The sequence below is a fragment of the Tursiops truncatus genome, chromosome 3, assembly GCF_011762595.2.
Source record: "Tursiops truncatus isolate mTurTru1 chromosome 3, mTurTru1.mat.Y, whole genome shotgun sequence".
Classification (NCBI taxonomy): domain Eukaryota; kingdom Metazoa; phylum Chordata; class Mammalia; order Artiodactyla; family Delphinidae; genus Tursiops; species Tursiops truncatus.
Window position 1 is genome coordinate 72,216,863 of NC_047036.1, and position 18,777 is coordinate 72,235,639.

General features: G+C 36.2%; 1 protein-coding gene across 1 annotated transcript in view; it reads left to right on the top strand.

Annotated features, from left to right (window-relative positions):
- ADGRV1 (adhesion G protein-coupled receptor V1) overlaps positions 1 to 18,777 on the top strand; it is a 564,070-nt gene that overhangs the window by 89,250 nt on the left and 456,043 nt on the right. The window contains exons 22-24 of the mRNA XM_073801943.1: positions 10,081 to 10,257; positions 13,791 to 13,971; positions 14,956 to 15,158. Of these exons, the coding sequence (XP_073658044.1) occupies positions 10,081 to 10,257; positions 13,791 to 13,971; positions 14,956 to 15,158 (561 nt within the window). The remainder of the gene's footprint in view (positions 1 to 10,080; positions 10,258 to 13,790; positions 13,972 to 14,955; positions 15,159 to 18,777) is intronic.

Here is an 18,777-nt window from a genome sequence, read left to right on the forward strand (position 1 = left end):
CATGCTCCGCAAAAAGAGAAGCCACCGCAGTGAGAAGCCCGCACACCACAACAAAGAGTAGCCCCGGCTCGCCACAACTAGAGAAAGCCTGAGCACGGCAACGAAGACCCAACGCAGCCAAAAATAAATAAATAAATACATAAGTAAAGTCAATTAGGTGAATTTCTTTTAAATTTTTTTTTTTTTTTTTTTTTTTTGTGGTATGCGGGCCTTTCACTGTTCTGGCCTCTCCCGTTGCGGAGCACAGGCTCCGGACGCGCAGGCTCAGCAGCCATGGCTCACGGGCCTAGCCACTCCGCGGCATGTGGGATCTTCCTGGACCGGGGCACGAACCCATGTCCCCTGCATTGGCAGGTGGATTCTCAACCACTGCGCCACCAGGGAAGCCCTCTTTTAAATTTTTTGATCAGTCTTTTTAAATATAGAGCAGTTAAACCGTTTCCATTTTTTTCTTTTCTTTTTTGACATTTTTAGTTTTTTTTTTAATTTTATTTTAGTTTTTTATACAGCAGGTTTTTGTTAGTCATCCATTTTATACACATCATTGTATACATGTCAATCCCAATCTCCCAGTTCATCACACCACCACCGCCCACTGCTTTACCCCCTTGGTGTCCATACGTTTGTTCCCTACATCTGTGTCTCCATTTCTGCCCTGCAAACCGGTTCATCTGTACCAGTTTTCTAGGTTCCACATATATGCGTTAATATACAATATTTGTTTTTCTCATTCTGACTTACTTCACTCTGCATGACAGTCTCTAGATTCATCCACGTCTCTACAAATGACCCAATTTCGTTCCTTCTTATGGCTGAGTAATATTCCATTGTATATATTTACCACATCTTCTTTATCCATTCGTCTGTCGATGGGCATTTAGGTTGCTTCCATGACCTGGCTATTGTAAATAGTGCTGCAATGAGCATTGGAGTGCATGTGTCTTTTTTAATTATGGTTTTCTCTGGGTATATGCCCAGTAGTGAGATTACTGGGTCATATGGTAATTCTATTTTTAGTTTTTTAAGGAATCTCCATACTGTTCTCCACAGTGGCTGTATCAATTTACATTCCCACCAACAGTGCAAGAGGGTTCCCTTTTCTCCACACCCTCTCCAGCATTTGTTGTTTATAGATTTTCTGATAATGCCCATTCTAACTGGTGTGAGGTGATACCTTATTGTAGTTTTGATTTGCATTGCTCTAATAATTAGTGATGTTGAGCAACTTCTCATGTGCTTCTTGGCCATCTGTATGTCTTCTTTGGAGAGATGTCTATTTAGGTTTTCTGCCTATTTTTTGATTGGGTTGTTTGTTTCTTTAATATTGAGCTGCATGAGCTGTTTATATATTTTGGAGATTAATCCTTTGTCTGTTTATTGGTTTGCAAATATTTTCTCCCATTCTGAGGGTTGTCTTTTCGTCTTGTTTATGGTTTCCTTTGCTGTGCAAAAGCTTTTAAGTTACATTAGGTCCCATTTGATTATTTTTCTTTTTATTCCATTCTCTAGGAGGTGGATCAGAAAAGATCTTGCTGTGATTTATTTCAAAGAGTGTTCTTCCTATGTTTTCCTCTGAGTGTTTTATAGTGTCCAGTCTTACATTAAGGTCTCTAATCCATTTTGAGTTTATTTTTGTGTATGGTGTTAGGGAGTGTTCTAATTTCATACTTTTACATGTAGCTGTCCAGTTTTCCCAGCACCACTTATTGAAGAGACTGTCTTTTCTCCATTGTATATCCTTGCCTCCTTTGTCATAGATTAGTTGACCATAGGTGCGTGGGTTTATCTCTGGGCTTTCTATCTTGTTCTATTGATCCGTGTTTCTGTTTTTGTGTCAGTACCATATTGTCTTGATTAGGGTAGCTTTGTAGTATAGTCTGAAGTCAGGGCATCTGATTCCTCCAGCTCTGCTTTTTTCCCTCAAGACTGCTTTGGCTATTCGGGGTCTTTTGTGTCTCCATACAAATTTTAAGATTTTTGGTTCTACTTGTGTAAAAAATGCCATTGGTAATTTGGTAAGAATTGCATTGAATCTGTAGATTGCTTTGGGTACTATAGTCATTTTCACAATATTGATCCTTCCAATCCAAGAACATGGTATAGCTCTCCATCTGTTGGTATCATCTTCAATTTCTTTCATCAGTGTCTTTTGTGCATACAGGTCTTTTGTCTCCCTAGGTAGGTTTATTCCTAGGTATTTTATTCTTTTTGTTGCAATGGTAAATGGGAGTGTTTCCTTAATTTCTCTTTCAGATTTTTCATCATTAGTGTATAGGAATGCAACAGATTTCTGTGCATTATTTTTGTATCCTGCTACTTTACCAAATTCATTGATTAGCTCTAGTAGTTTTCGGGTGGCATCTTTAGGATTCTCTATGTATAGTATCATGTCATCTGCACATAGTGACAGTTTTACTTCTTCTCTTCCAATTTGTATTCCTTTTATTTCTTTTTCTTCTCTGATTGCCGTGGCTAGGCCTTCCAACACTATGCTGAATAATAGTGGTGTGAGTGGACATCCTTGTCTTGTTCCTGATCTTAGAGGAAATGCTTTCAGGTTTTCACCATTGAGATGATGTTTGCTGTGGGTTTGTCATATATGGCCTTTATTATATTGAGGTAGTTTCTCTCTATGCCCATTTTCTGGAGAGTTTTTATCATGAGTGGGTGTTGAATTTTGTCAAAAGCTTTTTCTGCATCTATTGAGATGATTTTATGATTTTTCTTCTTCAGTTTGGTAATATGGTGTATCACATTGATTGATTTGCATGTATTGAAGAATCCTTGCATGCCTGGGATAAATCCCACTTGACCATGGTGTATGATCCTTTTAATGTGTTGTTGGATTCTGTTTGCTAGTATTTTGTTGAGGATTTTTGCATCTATATTCATCAGTGGTATTGTCCTGTAATTTTCTTTTCTTTTAGTATCTTTGTCTGGTTTTGGTATCAGGGTGATGGTGGCCTCAGAGAATGAGTTTGGGAGTGTTCCTTCCTCTGCAATTTTTTGGAAGAGTTTGAGAAAGATGGGTGTTAGCTCTTCTCTAAATTTTTGATAGAATTCACCTGTGAAGCCATCTGGTCCTGGACTTTTGTTTGTTGGAAGCTTTTTAATCACAGTTTCAATTTTATTACTTGTGACTGGTCTGTTCACATTTTCTATTTCTTCCTGGTTCAGTCTTGGAAGGTTATACCTTTCTAAGAATTTGTCCATTTCTTCCAGGTTGTCCATTTTATTGGCATAGAGTTGCTTGTAGTAGTCTCTTAGGATGCTTTGTATTTCTGCGGTGTCTGTTGTAACTTCTCCTTTTTCGTTTCTAATTTTATTGATTTGAGTCCTCTCCCTCTTTTTCTTGATGAGTCTGGCTAATGGTTTATCAATTTTGTTTATCTTCTCAAAGAACCAGCTTTTAGTTTTATTGGTCTTTGCTATTGTTGTCTTTGTTTCTATTTCATTTATTTCTGCTCTGATCTTATTGATTTCTTTCCTTCTGCTAACTTTGGGTTTTGTTTTTTCTTCTTTCTCTAGTTCCTTTAGGTGTAAGATTAGATTATTTATTTGAGATTTTTCTTGTTTCTTGAGGTAGGCTTATATAGCTATAAACTTACCTCTTAGATCTGCTTTTGCTGCATCCTATAGGTTTTGGATTGTTGTGTTTCATTGTCGTTTGTCTCTAGGTATTTTTTGATTTCCTCTTTGATTTCTTCAGTGATCTCTTGGTTATTTAGTAAGTAGTGCTTAGCCTCCACATGTTTGTGTTTTTTATATTTTTCCCCCTGTAATTCATTTTGAATCTCATAGTGTTGTGGTCAGAAAAGATGCTTGATATGATTTCAATTTTCTTAAATTTACTTAGGCTTGATTTGTGACCCAAGATGTGATCTATCCTGGAGAATGTTCCGTGCACACTTGAGAAGAAAGTGTAATCTGCTGGTTTTGGATGGAATGTCCTCTAAATATCAATTAAATCTATCTGGTCTGTTGTGTCATTTAAATCTTGTGTTTCCTTATTAATTTTCTGTTTGGATGATGTGCCCATTGGTGTAAGTGAGGTGTTAAAGTCCCCCACTATTATTGTATTACTGTTGATTTCCCCACTATTATTGTATTACTTTTGATTTCTTTTTGAGCTGTTAGCAGTTGCCTTATGTATTGAGGTGCTCCTACTTGGGTGCATATATATTTATAGTTGTTATATCTTCTTCTTGGATTGATCCCTTCATCATTATGTAGTGTCCTTCCTTGCCTCTTGTTACATTCTTTATTTAAAGTTTATTTTATCTGGTATGAGTATTGCTACTCCAGCTTTCTTTTGATTCCATTTGCATGGAATGTCTTTTTCCATCACCGCACTTTCAGTCTGTATGTGTCCCTAGGTTTGAAGTGGGTGTCTTATAGACCGCATATATATGGGTCTTGTTTTTGTATCCAATCAGTGAGCCTGTGTTTTTTGGTGGGAGCATTTAATCCATTCACGTTTAAGGTAATTATCGATATGTATGTTCCTATGACCATTTTGTTAATTGTTTTGGGTTTGTTTTTGTAGGTCCTTTTCTTCTCTTGTGTTTCGCACTTAGAGAAGTTTCTTTAGCATTTGTTGTAGAGCTGGTTTGGTGGTGCTGAATTTTCTTAGCTTTTGCTTGTCTGTTAAGCTTTTGATTTCTCCATCGAATCTGAATGAGATTCTTGCTGGGTAGAGTAATCTTGGTTGTAGCTGCCGCAGTGAGAAGCCCGCACACTGCAACAAAGAGTAGCCCCGGCTCACCTCAACTAAAGAAAGCCTGCGCGCAGCAATGAAGACCCAACGCAGCCAAAGATAGATAAATAAGTAAATAAATAAATAAAGTCAATTAGGTGAATATTTTAATAGTAGAAAAGATCTTTTAATTATTTATTCTCCATGTCTTAATCCCCTTCTTGTATTGCTAATTCCATCCTCTGGTCTGCTATTTCCCAAAGTGCTGTGTGTGGATGGCCTTGGTTGGAAATATCTAACGCATTTTCCTGGATACCATTCCTGAATCAAGATCCCATTTCTGAGTCACAATCTCTATTGGGGGATGGGATGGGAGGCAAAAAGCTGAAATTTAAAAATCTTTTACAATGGAAAATATCATACGTACAGAATAATAGAAAAAGTAGAATAGTCACCCCAGTGACCCATCACCTAGCTTAAACATTTATTAGCCTTTTGCCAGTCTTGTTTCTTATATTTTGGCTGAAATAATTTTTAAAGCAATGTAATGCATTATGTCATTTCTCTGTAAATTCATAAGTATGCAAGGTGGATTTTTACCAGGCATCCTATGTCATTTTTTTTTAATGGATGCTTGGCTCTTGAAGCTTCTTCCCTTGTTAAAACTTTACAGAGTTTACTTTATTGTGTAAATTATTAATTCATTAAAATTTCTATGCAATTTTGATATATACCACACGTCTGCACTTATTTGTATTGAATATGGATAGTCTTTTTTTCTCTTCTTTTTCAAACTGAAAATAGTTAGTAGGTGATAGATTTTAATGAAGGCTTTACTAAATGAAAGTGTGGTTAGATAACTTTTCCCCATGTGATTCCTGCAAGCAAAATGCTTAGTCCTGTACGCTGCATGGTATTGTCATTGACTTGGTAAAAAGCTATAAGAAAACATCACACTCCCTAGTGTGTCTTTGGATCTAATTAATCTATGTCTCTTGCTGAAAGGGAAAGGCTGAATACTCATATGTTGGGATTAATGATTTATTAATTTAACTCATTCAAAATAGTCATTCTGATTAAAATTTGGGGTGGGAAAAGGGAGCAAATATGTCCCCACTCTGATAGGAATCTAAATACATGGGAATTTGCTTTTTTTAAATATGCAAGCATTTAAGTTTCTTGATAAAATAAGGGAATGTTTTTATGTGGCATTTTTTTGTTACTGTGTTTGTGTATCTGTATTTTAAGGGGAAGAAATATAAGATTTGTTTAGCACTTACTATTTTACTAGGTACCATGTAAAGCACTTATTTAACCTCCACCAAAATCCATGAGACATTGTGATCTTCATTTTAAGAAGAGATCACTGAGACAGAGGACTTTTGGTAAGTGGTGGAGTGAAACAGTCAAACGGGACTGTTTGACCTTAAAGCCATGCTGTTTCCACCACACATATGTTTGTATACCATTCAGCTATGATGAAAATGCTGATGTAAATGTCTAAGTGGAAATTAAATTAGTTGCTGTATTGAGCACCTATGTCTTTGCTGCTTCCTCTTCTCTTCAGCCTCTTAGGGTTGGAGGGCCCCACCTTCAGAACAGTTAATTCTGCCGTAACATGATAGATGTGTTCCTAAAAATCACCACACTGTACCAAATTGCATAGTGAAAAACACAAGAACTTATGGGAAAGATGAGTTAGGCGAACGCTATCCAAAAATTTGGTCAGTGATATGTAAAAAGAAAGGTAGGGACCTAATAAAAAATAGGTTTACACAATAAGTGTTTAATTTTTAAGTATGATAATAAATATGGCATATACCTTGAAAAAACCTTAAGTTTGCTTGTGGAAGTGAGCATCAGAGGAATGTAGCTTGCGTGCTACTGTGAAGTGATGGAAGGAGGTTTATTCGAAATCAGAGGGAACATTGCCACATTCACTGCAGATAAATGTGGCTGGTGACACATGCGTTGAACTGAGGTAACTGATGTTTGGAGTGTGTGTGTGTGTGTGTGTGTGTGCGTGTGTGCGTGTGTGTGTGTGTGTGTGTGTGTGTGTGTGTGTGTGTGTGTGTATTCCCATGTGGCTTGTTTCAGGTCGTACAGTTTTCTGTGTTCACCATGTTTCTTGTGGATGAAATTATACATAAACAAATGTGAAATATGTTCAAAGTGCTCCCTGATGTATCAGTTGCATTGGAACAGTTTCATTTCAAAACCAGTGTTACAGCAGAACTGATTGTACTTGGTCCTTTTCTATCTATACTTACTTCCCTCATTGTCTTATCCAGTCTTTAAATATAATTTATTGTAATGGCCTTAAAATATACCATTTGTATATGGCCTTAAAATACCAGACCATATGTTAAATACCATAACATTTTTACAATGTTATGCCAATCTCTGCTCTACAGCAAAGTGACTCAGTTATACACATGTATACATTCTTTTTTAATATTATTTTCTATTATGGTTTACCCCAGGAGATTGGATATAGTTCCCTGTGCTATACTGTAGGACCTTGTTGTTTATCCATTCTAAATGTAGTAGTTTGCATCTACTAACCCCAAACTCCCAGTCCATCCCTCTCCCTCCCCCTCTTCCCCTTGGCAACCACAAGTCTGATCTCTGTCTGTGAGTCTGTTTGTGTTTTGCAGATAGGTTCATTTGTGCTGTATTTTAGATCCCACACATAAGTGATATCATATGGTATTTGTCTTTCTCTTTCTGACTTACTTAATCCCTAGTTGCATCCACGTTGCTGCCGATGGCATTATTTTGTTCTTTTTATGACTGAGTAGTATTCTATTGTATATATGTACCACATCTTCCTTATCCATTCATCTCTCAATGGACACTTAGGTTGTTTCCATATCTTGGCTATTGTGAATAGTGCTGCAGTGAACATAGGGCTGCATGTATCTTTTTGAATTAGAGTTTTCTCTGGGTATATGCCCAGGAGTGGGATTGCTGGATCATATGGTAATTCTATTTTTAGTTTTCTGAGGAACCTCCATACTGTTTTCCATAGTGGCTGCACCAACCTAATTCCCACTAATAGTGTGGGGGGGTTCCCTTTTCTCAGCACCCTCTCCAGTACTTGTTATTTGTAGACTTTTTAATGATGGCCATTCTGACTGGTGTAAGATGGTATGTCATTGTAGTTTTGATTTTCATTTCTCTAATAATTAGCGATGTTGAGCATCTTTTCATGTGCCTACTGGCCATTTGTATGCCTTCTTTGGAGAAATGTCTGTAAAGGTCTTCTGCCCATTTTTTGATTGGGTTGTTTTTTTGTTGTTGAGTTACATGAGCTGTTTGGAAATACCAGTTTTTAAATTGAACTATAGTTGATTTAAAATGTTGTGTTAGTTTCACGTGTACAGCAAAGTGATTCAGTTATACACACACACACGCACATATATATGTGTATTCTTTTTCAGATTCTTTTCCATTACAGGTTATTACAAGATATTGAATATAGTTTCCTGTGCTATACAGTAAATCCTTGTTGTTTATTTTACATGTAGTGGTGTGTATCTGTTAAGCCCAAAGTCCTAATTTATCCTTCCCTCACTTTCCCCTTTGGTAACCATAAGTTTGTTTTCTATGTCTGTGAGTCTGTTTCTGTTTTGTAAGTAAGCTTATTTGTATTATTTTTTAAATTCCACATATAAGTGATAGCAAATATTTGTTTTTCTCTGTCTGCCTTCACTTAGTATGATAATCTCTAGGTCCATCCATATTGCTGCAAATGGCAATATTTCATTCTTCTTTATGGCTGAGTAATATTCCATTGTGTGTGTGTGTGTGTGTGTGTGTGTGTGTGTGTGTGTGTGTGTGTATTATATGACATCACCTGAAGCAGCTGGCCTAGTGCAGCAATGGGATTGCCTGTTAAAGACTCAGCCAAGGTGCCAGCTCAGGGACAACATCTTGAAGTGTTGGAGTTTTGTGCTCCAGGATCCAGCATGTGTGCCCAATGGCTGATATCTAATTCCTTGCCCCCAGTAATTAGATCACATGAGCTCAGGAAGCAAGAGGTAGAAGTGAGACTCTTAACTCCATCACCCCCAGTGACCCACTGTCAGAATTTGTGTTTCCTGTTCCCATGTTTTAAGTTCCACTGGATTAGAAGTTCTGGTTGGACCTGGAGATGGACCATTTCCATCAAGAGACAGACTGAAGGCTCTTTTGAACAACCGTAGGGTCATTTTGGGCTTCTTAGGCTGGCAGACGAGCGGACAAAGGAGATATTGCCCCAGGGGTCCTTGATCTTGTGTACTATGAGGCAGTAGAGTTTCTGCTGCATTTTGGAGTAGGAATGCTGATGCTCAGTGAAACTCGAAGGATTTACTGGAACAACTCCTGGTGCTTCCATGCTCATTGATAACTGTTTTGACTATTGCCTGTTTGCAGACAAATTTCAAATCTGTTCTTTCTAGCTCTGATGTTGGCACCAAAATAGCTCTATTTAATGCTGATCAGAGGTGCTTATGATTGATGTGAAAAGTAGAGAATGCCACTATATATATTAAGATTTGTATTTTGAGCTCTATTTATTCAGTTTTAGTTCTTTTTTCTATGAATTTTATGTTAGATACTATAAAAATAGAATTGAGAGATGGAGAATTTAAGAATAGGAAGACCTATTCTAAAAGATATTCCAATTTCCTGCTCCATGTAATTTCTAAACATTATCTTAAATTATGTAAAAAAAATACTTTTCACATGAAAAACGCACACATGTATGTATACATATGTATATGTATATATGTCAGAAATAGCAAAAAGATATTAAGCATGATATCAGTGCCCTCCTTTACCTGACTGTTGTCTCCCCACCAGGAATTTCTCCAGGCTGTCCCCACTGGATAGTTTATAATAACCACCCTCAAAATGATTTCACCAAATCCACTCGATTACTTCTTGTGCCTGTGCCTAGAAAGTTCTCCCTGATGTCATGTTCCACTCTTTACACCCTACTTTTTGTGCTGAACTCATCATAAAATCATGAGTTTGTTTTCCTCTTTAGACTTACCCAGATAAAGGATTGTGCTTTTTTAAAAAAAATCGTTTGTAACTGTAGCATCTAGCATAGTGGCTGACACACAAGAGGTTTCAATGAATGAATTACATTTGTAGTTAATTAATTATTATTGTTTCTGCTTTTATTTATCCCTTTAAAGGAATGAGTGGAAAAACCAATGATTGTAAATACTTTTTAGCAGTCAAAAATACATCCGGAGGAATGTAGAGGCCGCCTTAGAGAGGTAGAAAGTTATAGAATTAAGTTTATGGTAAAAGGATTTCAGGAAAGCCTTGTAATTTTATCACTGATTTGAATTGGTGTATACTTATAAAGAACTTATGTTCAATTTCAGATTGCAGAGGAGGGATCCACCATTTCATGTGTGGTGGAGCGAACCAGAGGAGCTCTGGATTACGTGCATGTTTTTTACACCATCTCACAGATCGAATCTGATGGTGTTAATTACCTTGTTGACGATTTTGCTAATGCCAGTGGAACTATCACATTCCTTCCTTGGCAGAGATCAGAGGTAAACTCTACCTTCTCTGTTTCTTTGAAAGCCTCCTGGAAAGCTTTTCCTGATCTGTTTGTTCTGTAATTTATTTGCAGCTTCCTGCTTTTTAAGCAATTTAGAATATTTAGACAATTAGTTATATATCATGGCATAAAATATTTTTGTATTTATTTCTGCAGTGAAAAATTAAGGATGTTAAGTAATGTCTGTTATATCTGTTCTTTAATCTCAATATAATAAAAATGGTATGGCTTGAAGATTTATCATTGTGGGTTTTTGGTTATTACTGATACAATGAGAAACTGCAGAATTCTTAATGGTACTCTTCCGGTCAGCCAAGAGGAATTCCTAAAACTGTAATATTTTATTTTTAAATTTGGAAAAAATAGGTAATTTTTCTTTGTTTTGAAAGTACAAGCGATCACCAGTTTTATCAGAAGCTTTCTGTGGATCGTCTGATTTCTGAATAGATGCTCCAGAAATAAGTGACACTTATTGTAAGTGAAATTGAGATGAGACCTTCTCCTATATAAATTTTTTTTACATTCTAATATAAAATGTCTGATATGTTAGAATATTCATATCAGTATAACTTTTCATTAGAAATGTAAATAGTTTATAGGTCATCAGGGATAAATAGTAAAATAACTTAAGACTTGCAAATATCTTTGAAGACATTTCTAAGGGACTTAGGAGTTGATTGGATGAAAAAGATAAAATTAGGAAAAATTTAAAATATTCTTAAGATTTAAAGAGTTCAAGCTAAAGAAAAGTGATCAAATCTCTATAATTTGGGGTAAGAAGGAAACAAATTAAATAACTTACAACAGAAGTTCCCAATAGCAGTCTGTAAATAAGAGCCATGATAAATGTTTTACTGGTCTTTGGTAAAATGAGGAAAATTAGGACAACGAGTAAGTTTTCGTAAGGCTGAAATTATTCCATTTAAAGGACTATAATTTATTCTGATCCTGTCTTTTTCACTTCTTTTTTGGATTTAAATTGCTATTTCTTTTATCAAGTAACAGTGATGATATGTGATAACTTTTTAATGTTCCCACTTGGAAAACAGAGTTGATCCTCAAAATATTCCCCTGGAAAATTTACCCTCTATGAAATAAAAATATAGCTGGGAACCACTGTTTTATAAAGAGTATTCATATATATTTTGGAAGAGCTAAGAGTTAATAAAAGTTTGGTCAGGAAAATAGTCGTATACGCTCCTGTCAAGATTTATTTAAAATATTTTCTTCTGTCATTTAAAAATTTCTTTAAAAACGAATTGACCTTTAAAGCAACAATAACACTGAATACTGGGGTTGGTTTGTAATGCTGTGCCTGCTGGATCTACACTAGCTTCTCAGTCTTACTAAGCCAGAGACTGGATACTGTGGTGTCTGCTGATGCTCCGTGACTATGCTTTCCAGCACAGATAGCAGTCAGGTGACCTCCACTTTGCTATTGCCTTCCAGATGTCTGGGGAGTACATTTAAATCACATCTAGAAACCTAGCAGCAAGACAGTCTGGGAAGGGTGTGTGTGTGTGTGTTTTGCTGCAATACAGGAATGTCTACTCGAAATGTGTTTTTCAAGTGTTTTTAAATGGCGCATTAGTTATGAAATCAATTTAGTGAGTTATGAGGAATATTTTCAAAAGAGAATAGAAAATAGCAGAGTGTATAACATATAGTAAAGGTAAATACTGTTTTGTGTACTGAGTCACCATGTGAGATACATTTATACCTTGATAGGGTCTTCAGTTTCAAACTCTTCATTTCACTAATTGAATTGAGCGAGTACTGTGGTATGCTTCAATACTTTAAAAATATTAATTGCTTCATTTTTAATGTACATCTTGATGTTTTGGTATTGCTTTTCATAGCAACATTTGTCAGCTTACTTTCTAGGGGCAAGATATTGTAAATCTTCAGACCGCTATTGTTCCCTTTAGTTCAAAAATAATGACAAGATTTGGATAGAAGTGTCATTTTTATACTTTGAGCACATTGGCCATGCCATGTATTACTTTATTAATTAAAATTTTGATTAAAATGAACATTGAAACCAAATTCAGATTCTGTCTTGGGCCTACGTTAAAAAAAGTTCTTCAAATGCTTTTAGGCCTAATGACTAGTGTTTTGGAGATTGCATTTGGAGTTACAGTTTGTTTTCAGACTGTTGTCACCCTCCTTTCTGGAAGAAACCAGGAAATCATACATCATTCCTTCTTGTCCCTCACTCCCTATGCTGAGTCTTTAAGGCCTCGGTCTTCTATTTCCAGAGCAAATTAAAATCCATCCATTTTTTCTCATCTCCGTTGTCACTGAATTAGTTCAGTACCTCATTAATTCTGGTCAGTCGCCTCCTGACCCAGCACCTTGCGTCCTTTCTTGCTCTGTCCACTCTGTTTACATTCTGCCATGGTATTGATTCTAAAATGGAATTCTCATTTTGTCAGTCCCCTGCTTATGATTCTTCCATTTTCCTTTACTGTCTATGGAACGAAGTTCATTTTTTTAATGATAGCATGAACGGTCCCTATGACCTTGACTCCTGTTTATCTGTCCAGACTTCTCTCCCACTCCAGCCTTAGTGGTCTAATTGTAATTACCCAGATGTCTTATTCTTTCATGCTGTTGTTTCTTTTACTTGGAATGCCCTTCCTCATTATTACTCATAACTACAACTAATTCATTAAGACTTGCTTCAGACTTGTCTGTTGTAAAACCTTTACCAGATAGAGTTGATTGTTTTGTTCTCAGTTTACTTTGTACATAACTCTATTATGACATTTTTGCATTGCATTTTAAATGCTTTTCCACAGATCTCTCTCCTACAGAAGACAGTGAGTCTCTTAGCGACTGGGGCCATTTCTAGCCCTGGCATATTGTAGATGTCAAAACATGCTTGTTCAGTTAATAAAAGAAGGAGGAATGGTTTTTTTCACTTCAAATTTTGACTTATATATTGTAGAGCATGGCTGAGTTATTGCTACTTCCTTTCCTAATGTTTTTTGAGCAGTTTGTGTATGCCAGACTTATAGGGCTCATTGTGGATCTGTTTTCTAGCATTTATTGTGGATCTGTTTTCTAGCATGCAGATGCTAGGTATGTCAGGCTTTCCTTAGGCCAGAACTAGACATGGCTACATTGTCCTTTCCTATTGCCTTACCACATTCTGTCAGATAACGTGCAGTTCCTTAACCAGGAACTCTATACATGAGGTTGGTAATACCACTGTCTTTGGTACAAAGAATATATGATACTATATTGATATATCAATGTATAATATATGGTATGATATTAATATATGACTAGGATATTTTTTACAGAAAGTATTACTCTTCAACACCCATTATTGATTAAAGAATTAATTTCTCAGATCTCTTTCTCTCTTACTTTCTCTCTCGCCTCTATTTTTATGTCTAAGTTTGTGTAGAAATCTGTCATGTTAAAAAGTAACTTTGGCTGCTTTATTTTCTTCTGATAAGTGGCAAATAATTTCTACATGCCTCATTGCTTAATGCCTTTGGATTTTTATATTTATAGGTCCTGAATCTTTATGTCCTTGATGATGATATTCCAGAGCTTAATGAGTATTTCCGTGTGACATTGGTTTCTGCGGTTCCTGGAGACGGGAAACTAGGTTCAACTCCCACCAGTGGTGCAAGCATAGACCCTGAAAAGCAAACAACAGATATCACCATCAAAGCTAGTGATCATCCATATGGTAACCAAGCCCTTTTGCAAGAATAATCCTCTCTTCTCTGGGTGTACTTGATCTCGCTAAGGGTTTAAGGGACTTCTGCACATGATTGAAGTAGAACTCCTTCGGATGCTCTAACTTCCAAGCTCTTGGAACTTCTAAGCTGCCATTTTGAGGGACAGTGCTTGTGAAAAACATATAAGGATCGATTTCTAAAGTTTAGTAATATATTTTGAAAAGTATTTTTAAATGCAGGATAATTTTAAATGAAAAAAGTATTTTTATTCATGGTAATCAAATTTTTTTTAATTTTGAAAATTGTCCTACTGTGATATGTTAACACCTAATTGGAATACTTTGTAATTTATATTTTATTTAACTTCAAGAAGTAGCGTTATCACTGTCTGTTTATATTAGTTTCTTTTTGTCTTATGCTAAAAAGTGATAATTTTCTTAATTGGGAAACTATCATAGATGTCTGTCATAATAAGTTGAGACTGTTTTCTGCATTGAAAAGTAATAGTTCTTTTGTAGGAATAAAGCAAGACCATCCAATAAAAGATCTGTGAAGGAAACCTGGGAAGTTCTTCAACTCTGATTTTCATACTTAAATTTTCAAAAAAGCGTGTTGCAAATCCTTTAGGGTGCCATTAATTTTGTTCTATAAATTTAAGGATGACTTCTAGAGAGTCAAATATGAGTAAATATTTGATAATAATATTTTAAAACTCCATCACTATTCTTTTTATTGATGCTTCCATTAAAAATGCTTTCTTTGAGTAGAGACAAGGAAAATTAGCATTTTAATTTTTAACATACTGAAAACTTACTAACATATTCGGTCAAAAGCATGTTAGTCAAATCTTCACTCAAGTCTTTTCTAAATGAGAGCCCTCTGAATTTTATCCTGGTGATCAAAATAATTGTGTAAGATTGTTTCAAGTGAATAAGAGATTCTTCCACAGATAATTGGGGCAAGAATGCCCTGCTTCTCTTTGTATCTGCCAGGCTTGCTACAGTTCTCCACTGGGCTGCCTCCCCAGCCTGAGGACACAATGACCCTGCCTGCAAGCAGTGTTCCACACATCACCGTGCAGGAGGAAGATGGAGAAGTTAGGTTGCTGGTCGTCCGTGCCCAAGGGCTCCTGGGGAGGGTTATGGCGGAATATAGAACAGTATCACTGACGGCATTCAGTCCTGAGGACTACCAGGTAAATCACTTAATCCTTTTGAAGCAGTATTTATGCTCATAAAACAGACACAGTCCTCTTGGGGGTTTTGAAGGGACTTGGCACTGTACCTGGAACTTACTAAACAAGGAAAAGAAGCATTGATGGCTTTTTAGCCTTTAAATTTCTGTGAATTAAAGTATTTCAGTCCACTAAAGCCTGACACTTAAATAGCTGTCATATTGATTTCTCTTGTACCTTATATTTGTCGTAGGCTTCATTTGTATTATTTATTTTAAGTTCTAGGTTTTAATCATATATATTTAAAATTATGTTTCTTACACATTTTAAATCCTTTTGTCTGTGTCCATTGAACAACACCAAAATTGTAAAAATATTATATGTCTATGTCATTTCAATTTAAATTTTTTTTTTCTCCAAATGAGAACCAGTGTGGTACTGGCAAAAAACCCAAACCAAACCAAAACAAAAAACCTGGAATTTGAAACTGGGCAGAACTGGGTTTAAATTGACCTTCTAAATATGTAGCCTTGGGAGACTCAGTCTTTCCTGACCTCAGTTTCCTTATTTGTAAGGGAGAGATAATATCTGCTGGGCCAGGCCACTCTGAGGATTGATGGCAGCATTTTAAGTGTCACGTGTAGTACGTGGAACATATATAGTAACCCTCAATAACTGTTGCCTAGTCGTATTATCACCAATACTCATATTAAGTGAATGCTCATAATTTCTTCTCAGCTATACTTCTCAGGAAGTATTTTATATCCTTCAACATTTGTTTTCCCAAAGAATCTTTCTCTTTAAATTTAATATTAGTTTTCTTGATTTTCCTCTTATTCCTAATAAGACCTGTACAAGGGTGTAGTCTTCAGTAATTTGTACATACTTTTTCTCCCAAACCCCAGAAAACTTGGCTAATTGAATTCAATTAATTTTGGCTGTATTGCAGTTAGCAGAGTTTTCTTTGCTAACTGCAAGAAGATGATTTCTTCTTTCTCAAACGCTTTTATTGGGCACGTTATATTTCTCTTGCCCTGACACTTATTTCTTTAGTTTGGTATGTCGTATACTTCATAGGGCATCTCAGCTTGGCTTAGTATTGTCTTCTCTGTGTTCTGTTAAAGAAATACTTTAGTCCTTATATTGATGGTCCTTTAAAATTTTTTTTAGCTTTATTGAGGTATAATTGACAAATAAAAATTATATATATTTAAGATTTACAACTTAATATTTTGATACACATATACATTGTGAAATGATTACCACAATAAGCTAATTAACATATCCATCACCTCACATAGATATAATTTTCTTTCCCTCCCTCCCTTCTTTCTTTCCTTCCTTCCTTTCTTCCTTTCTCTCTTTCCTTCAAGATGCTTAAAATCTACTCTCTTAGCATATTTCAAGTGTACAATATAGTATTGCTCCAGAACTTACCTTGCATAACTGAAACTTTGCATCCTTTGATAACTTCTTATTTTCCCCTTCTTCCAGTTCCTGTCAAGCACCCTTCTAGTCTAGTTTCTGCTTCTATGAGTTTGACTGTTTTAGGTTCCACGTATTAGTGAGATCATGAAGTATTTGTCCTTCTGTGTCTGGCTTATTTTACTTAGCATGGTGTTTTTCAGGTTCATCCCTGTTGTTGCATATGACAGGATTTCTTTCTTTTTTTTTTTTTTAAGGCTGAATAATATTCTGTTCTATCTACTATCTAATTTTCTTCATTCATCTGCGGAAAGACATTTAGGTTGTTTTCATATCTTGGCTACTGTGAATAATGCTTCAATGAACGTGGGAATGCAGATATCTCTTCAACATAGTGAATTCATTTCCTTTGGATATATATCCAGGAGTGGAATTACTAGATCATATGACGGTTCTATTTTTAAGTTTTTGTGGACCCTCTATGCCGTTTTCTATAATTGCTATATGAATTTGCATTCCTACCAACAGTGTACAAGCATTTACTTTTCTCCACATCATTTCCAATACTTGTTATCTCTTGTCTTTTTAACAGTATCCATTCTAACAGGTGTGAGGTGATATCTCATTGTGCTTTAGATTTGCATTTCCATGATGATTAGTGATGATCTGCACCTTTTCATATAGCTGTAGCCCATTTTTACGTCTTCTTTTGAGAAATGTTTATTCAGGTCCTTTATTCATTAAAAAAATTAGGGCTTCCCTGGTGGCACAGTGGTTGAGAATATGCCTGCCGATGTAGGGGACACAGGTTCGTGCCCCGGTCTGGGAAGATCCCACGTGTCGCGGAGCGGCTAGGCCTGTGAGCCATGGCCGCTGAGCCTGTGTGTCTGGAGCCTGTGCTCCACAACGGGAGAGGCCACAACAGTGAGAGGCCCGCGTACCGCAAAAAAAAAAAAATTAAAAAATATTTTGTACGATTTTTAAAGGTTATGTTCCATTTACAGTTATTATAAAATATTGGCTATATTCTACATGTTGTACAGTACATCCTTGAGCCTATCTTACACCCCATAGTACCTCCCACTCCCTCAACCCTATTTGTTTATTTATTTATTTATTTGCGGTACACGGGCCTTTCACTGCTGTGGCCTCTCCCGTTGCGGAGCACAGGCTCTGGACGTGCAGGCTCAGCAGCCATGGCTAACGGGTCCAGCCACTCCACGGCATGTGGGATCTTCCCGGACCGGGGCACGAACCCGTGTTCCCTGCATCGGCAGGCAGACTCTCAACCACTGCACCACCAGGGAAGCCCCCTTTTTCTTATATTCACTAGTTTGTTGTATTGTTTAGATTCCACACATAGATAATATCATACAGTGTTTGTCCTTCTCTGTCTGACTTATTTCACTTAGCATAATGCCCTCTAAGTCCATCCGTGTTGCTACAGATGGCAAAATTTCATCCTTTTAATGGCTGAGTGATATTCCATTGTGTGTGTGTGTGTGTGTATATATATATATATATATGTATGCCATATCTTCTTTATCCATTCATCTGTTGATGGACACTTAGGTTGCTTTCATATCTTGGCAATTATAAATAATGCTGCTATGAATGTTGGGGTGCATGTATCTTTTCAAATTAGTGTTTTGGGTTTATTTTGGATATATATACTCAAGAATGGAATTGCTGGGTCATATGGTAGTTATATTTTTAGTTTTTAGAGAAACCTCCATACTGTTTTCCACTGTGGCTGCACCTGTTTACATTCCCACCAACAGTGTATGAGGATTCCCTTTTCTCCACATCCTTGCCAGCATTTGTTATTTGTGCTCTTTTTGATGATAGCCATTCTGCCAGGTATGAGATGGTATCTCATTTTGGTTTTGATTTGCATTTCCCTGATGATTAGCTGTGTTGAGCATCTTTTCATGTGTCTGTTGTCCATCTACATTTCCTCTTTGGAGAAATGTCTATTCAGTTCTTCTGCCCATTTTTTTATTTGTTTTTTTTTTTTTCATGTTGAGTTGTATGAACTGTTTACATATGTTGGATATTAATCCCTTGTTGGTCATATCATTTGCCAATATTTTCTCCCATTCAGTAGATTGTCTTTACATTCTGTCGATGGTTTCCTTTGCTGTGCAAAAGCTTTGAAGTTTAATTAGGTCTCATTTGTTTACTTTTTTTTTTTTTTTGGCGGTACACGGACCTC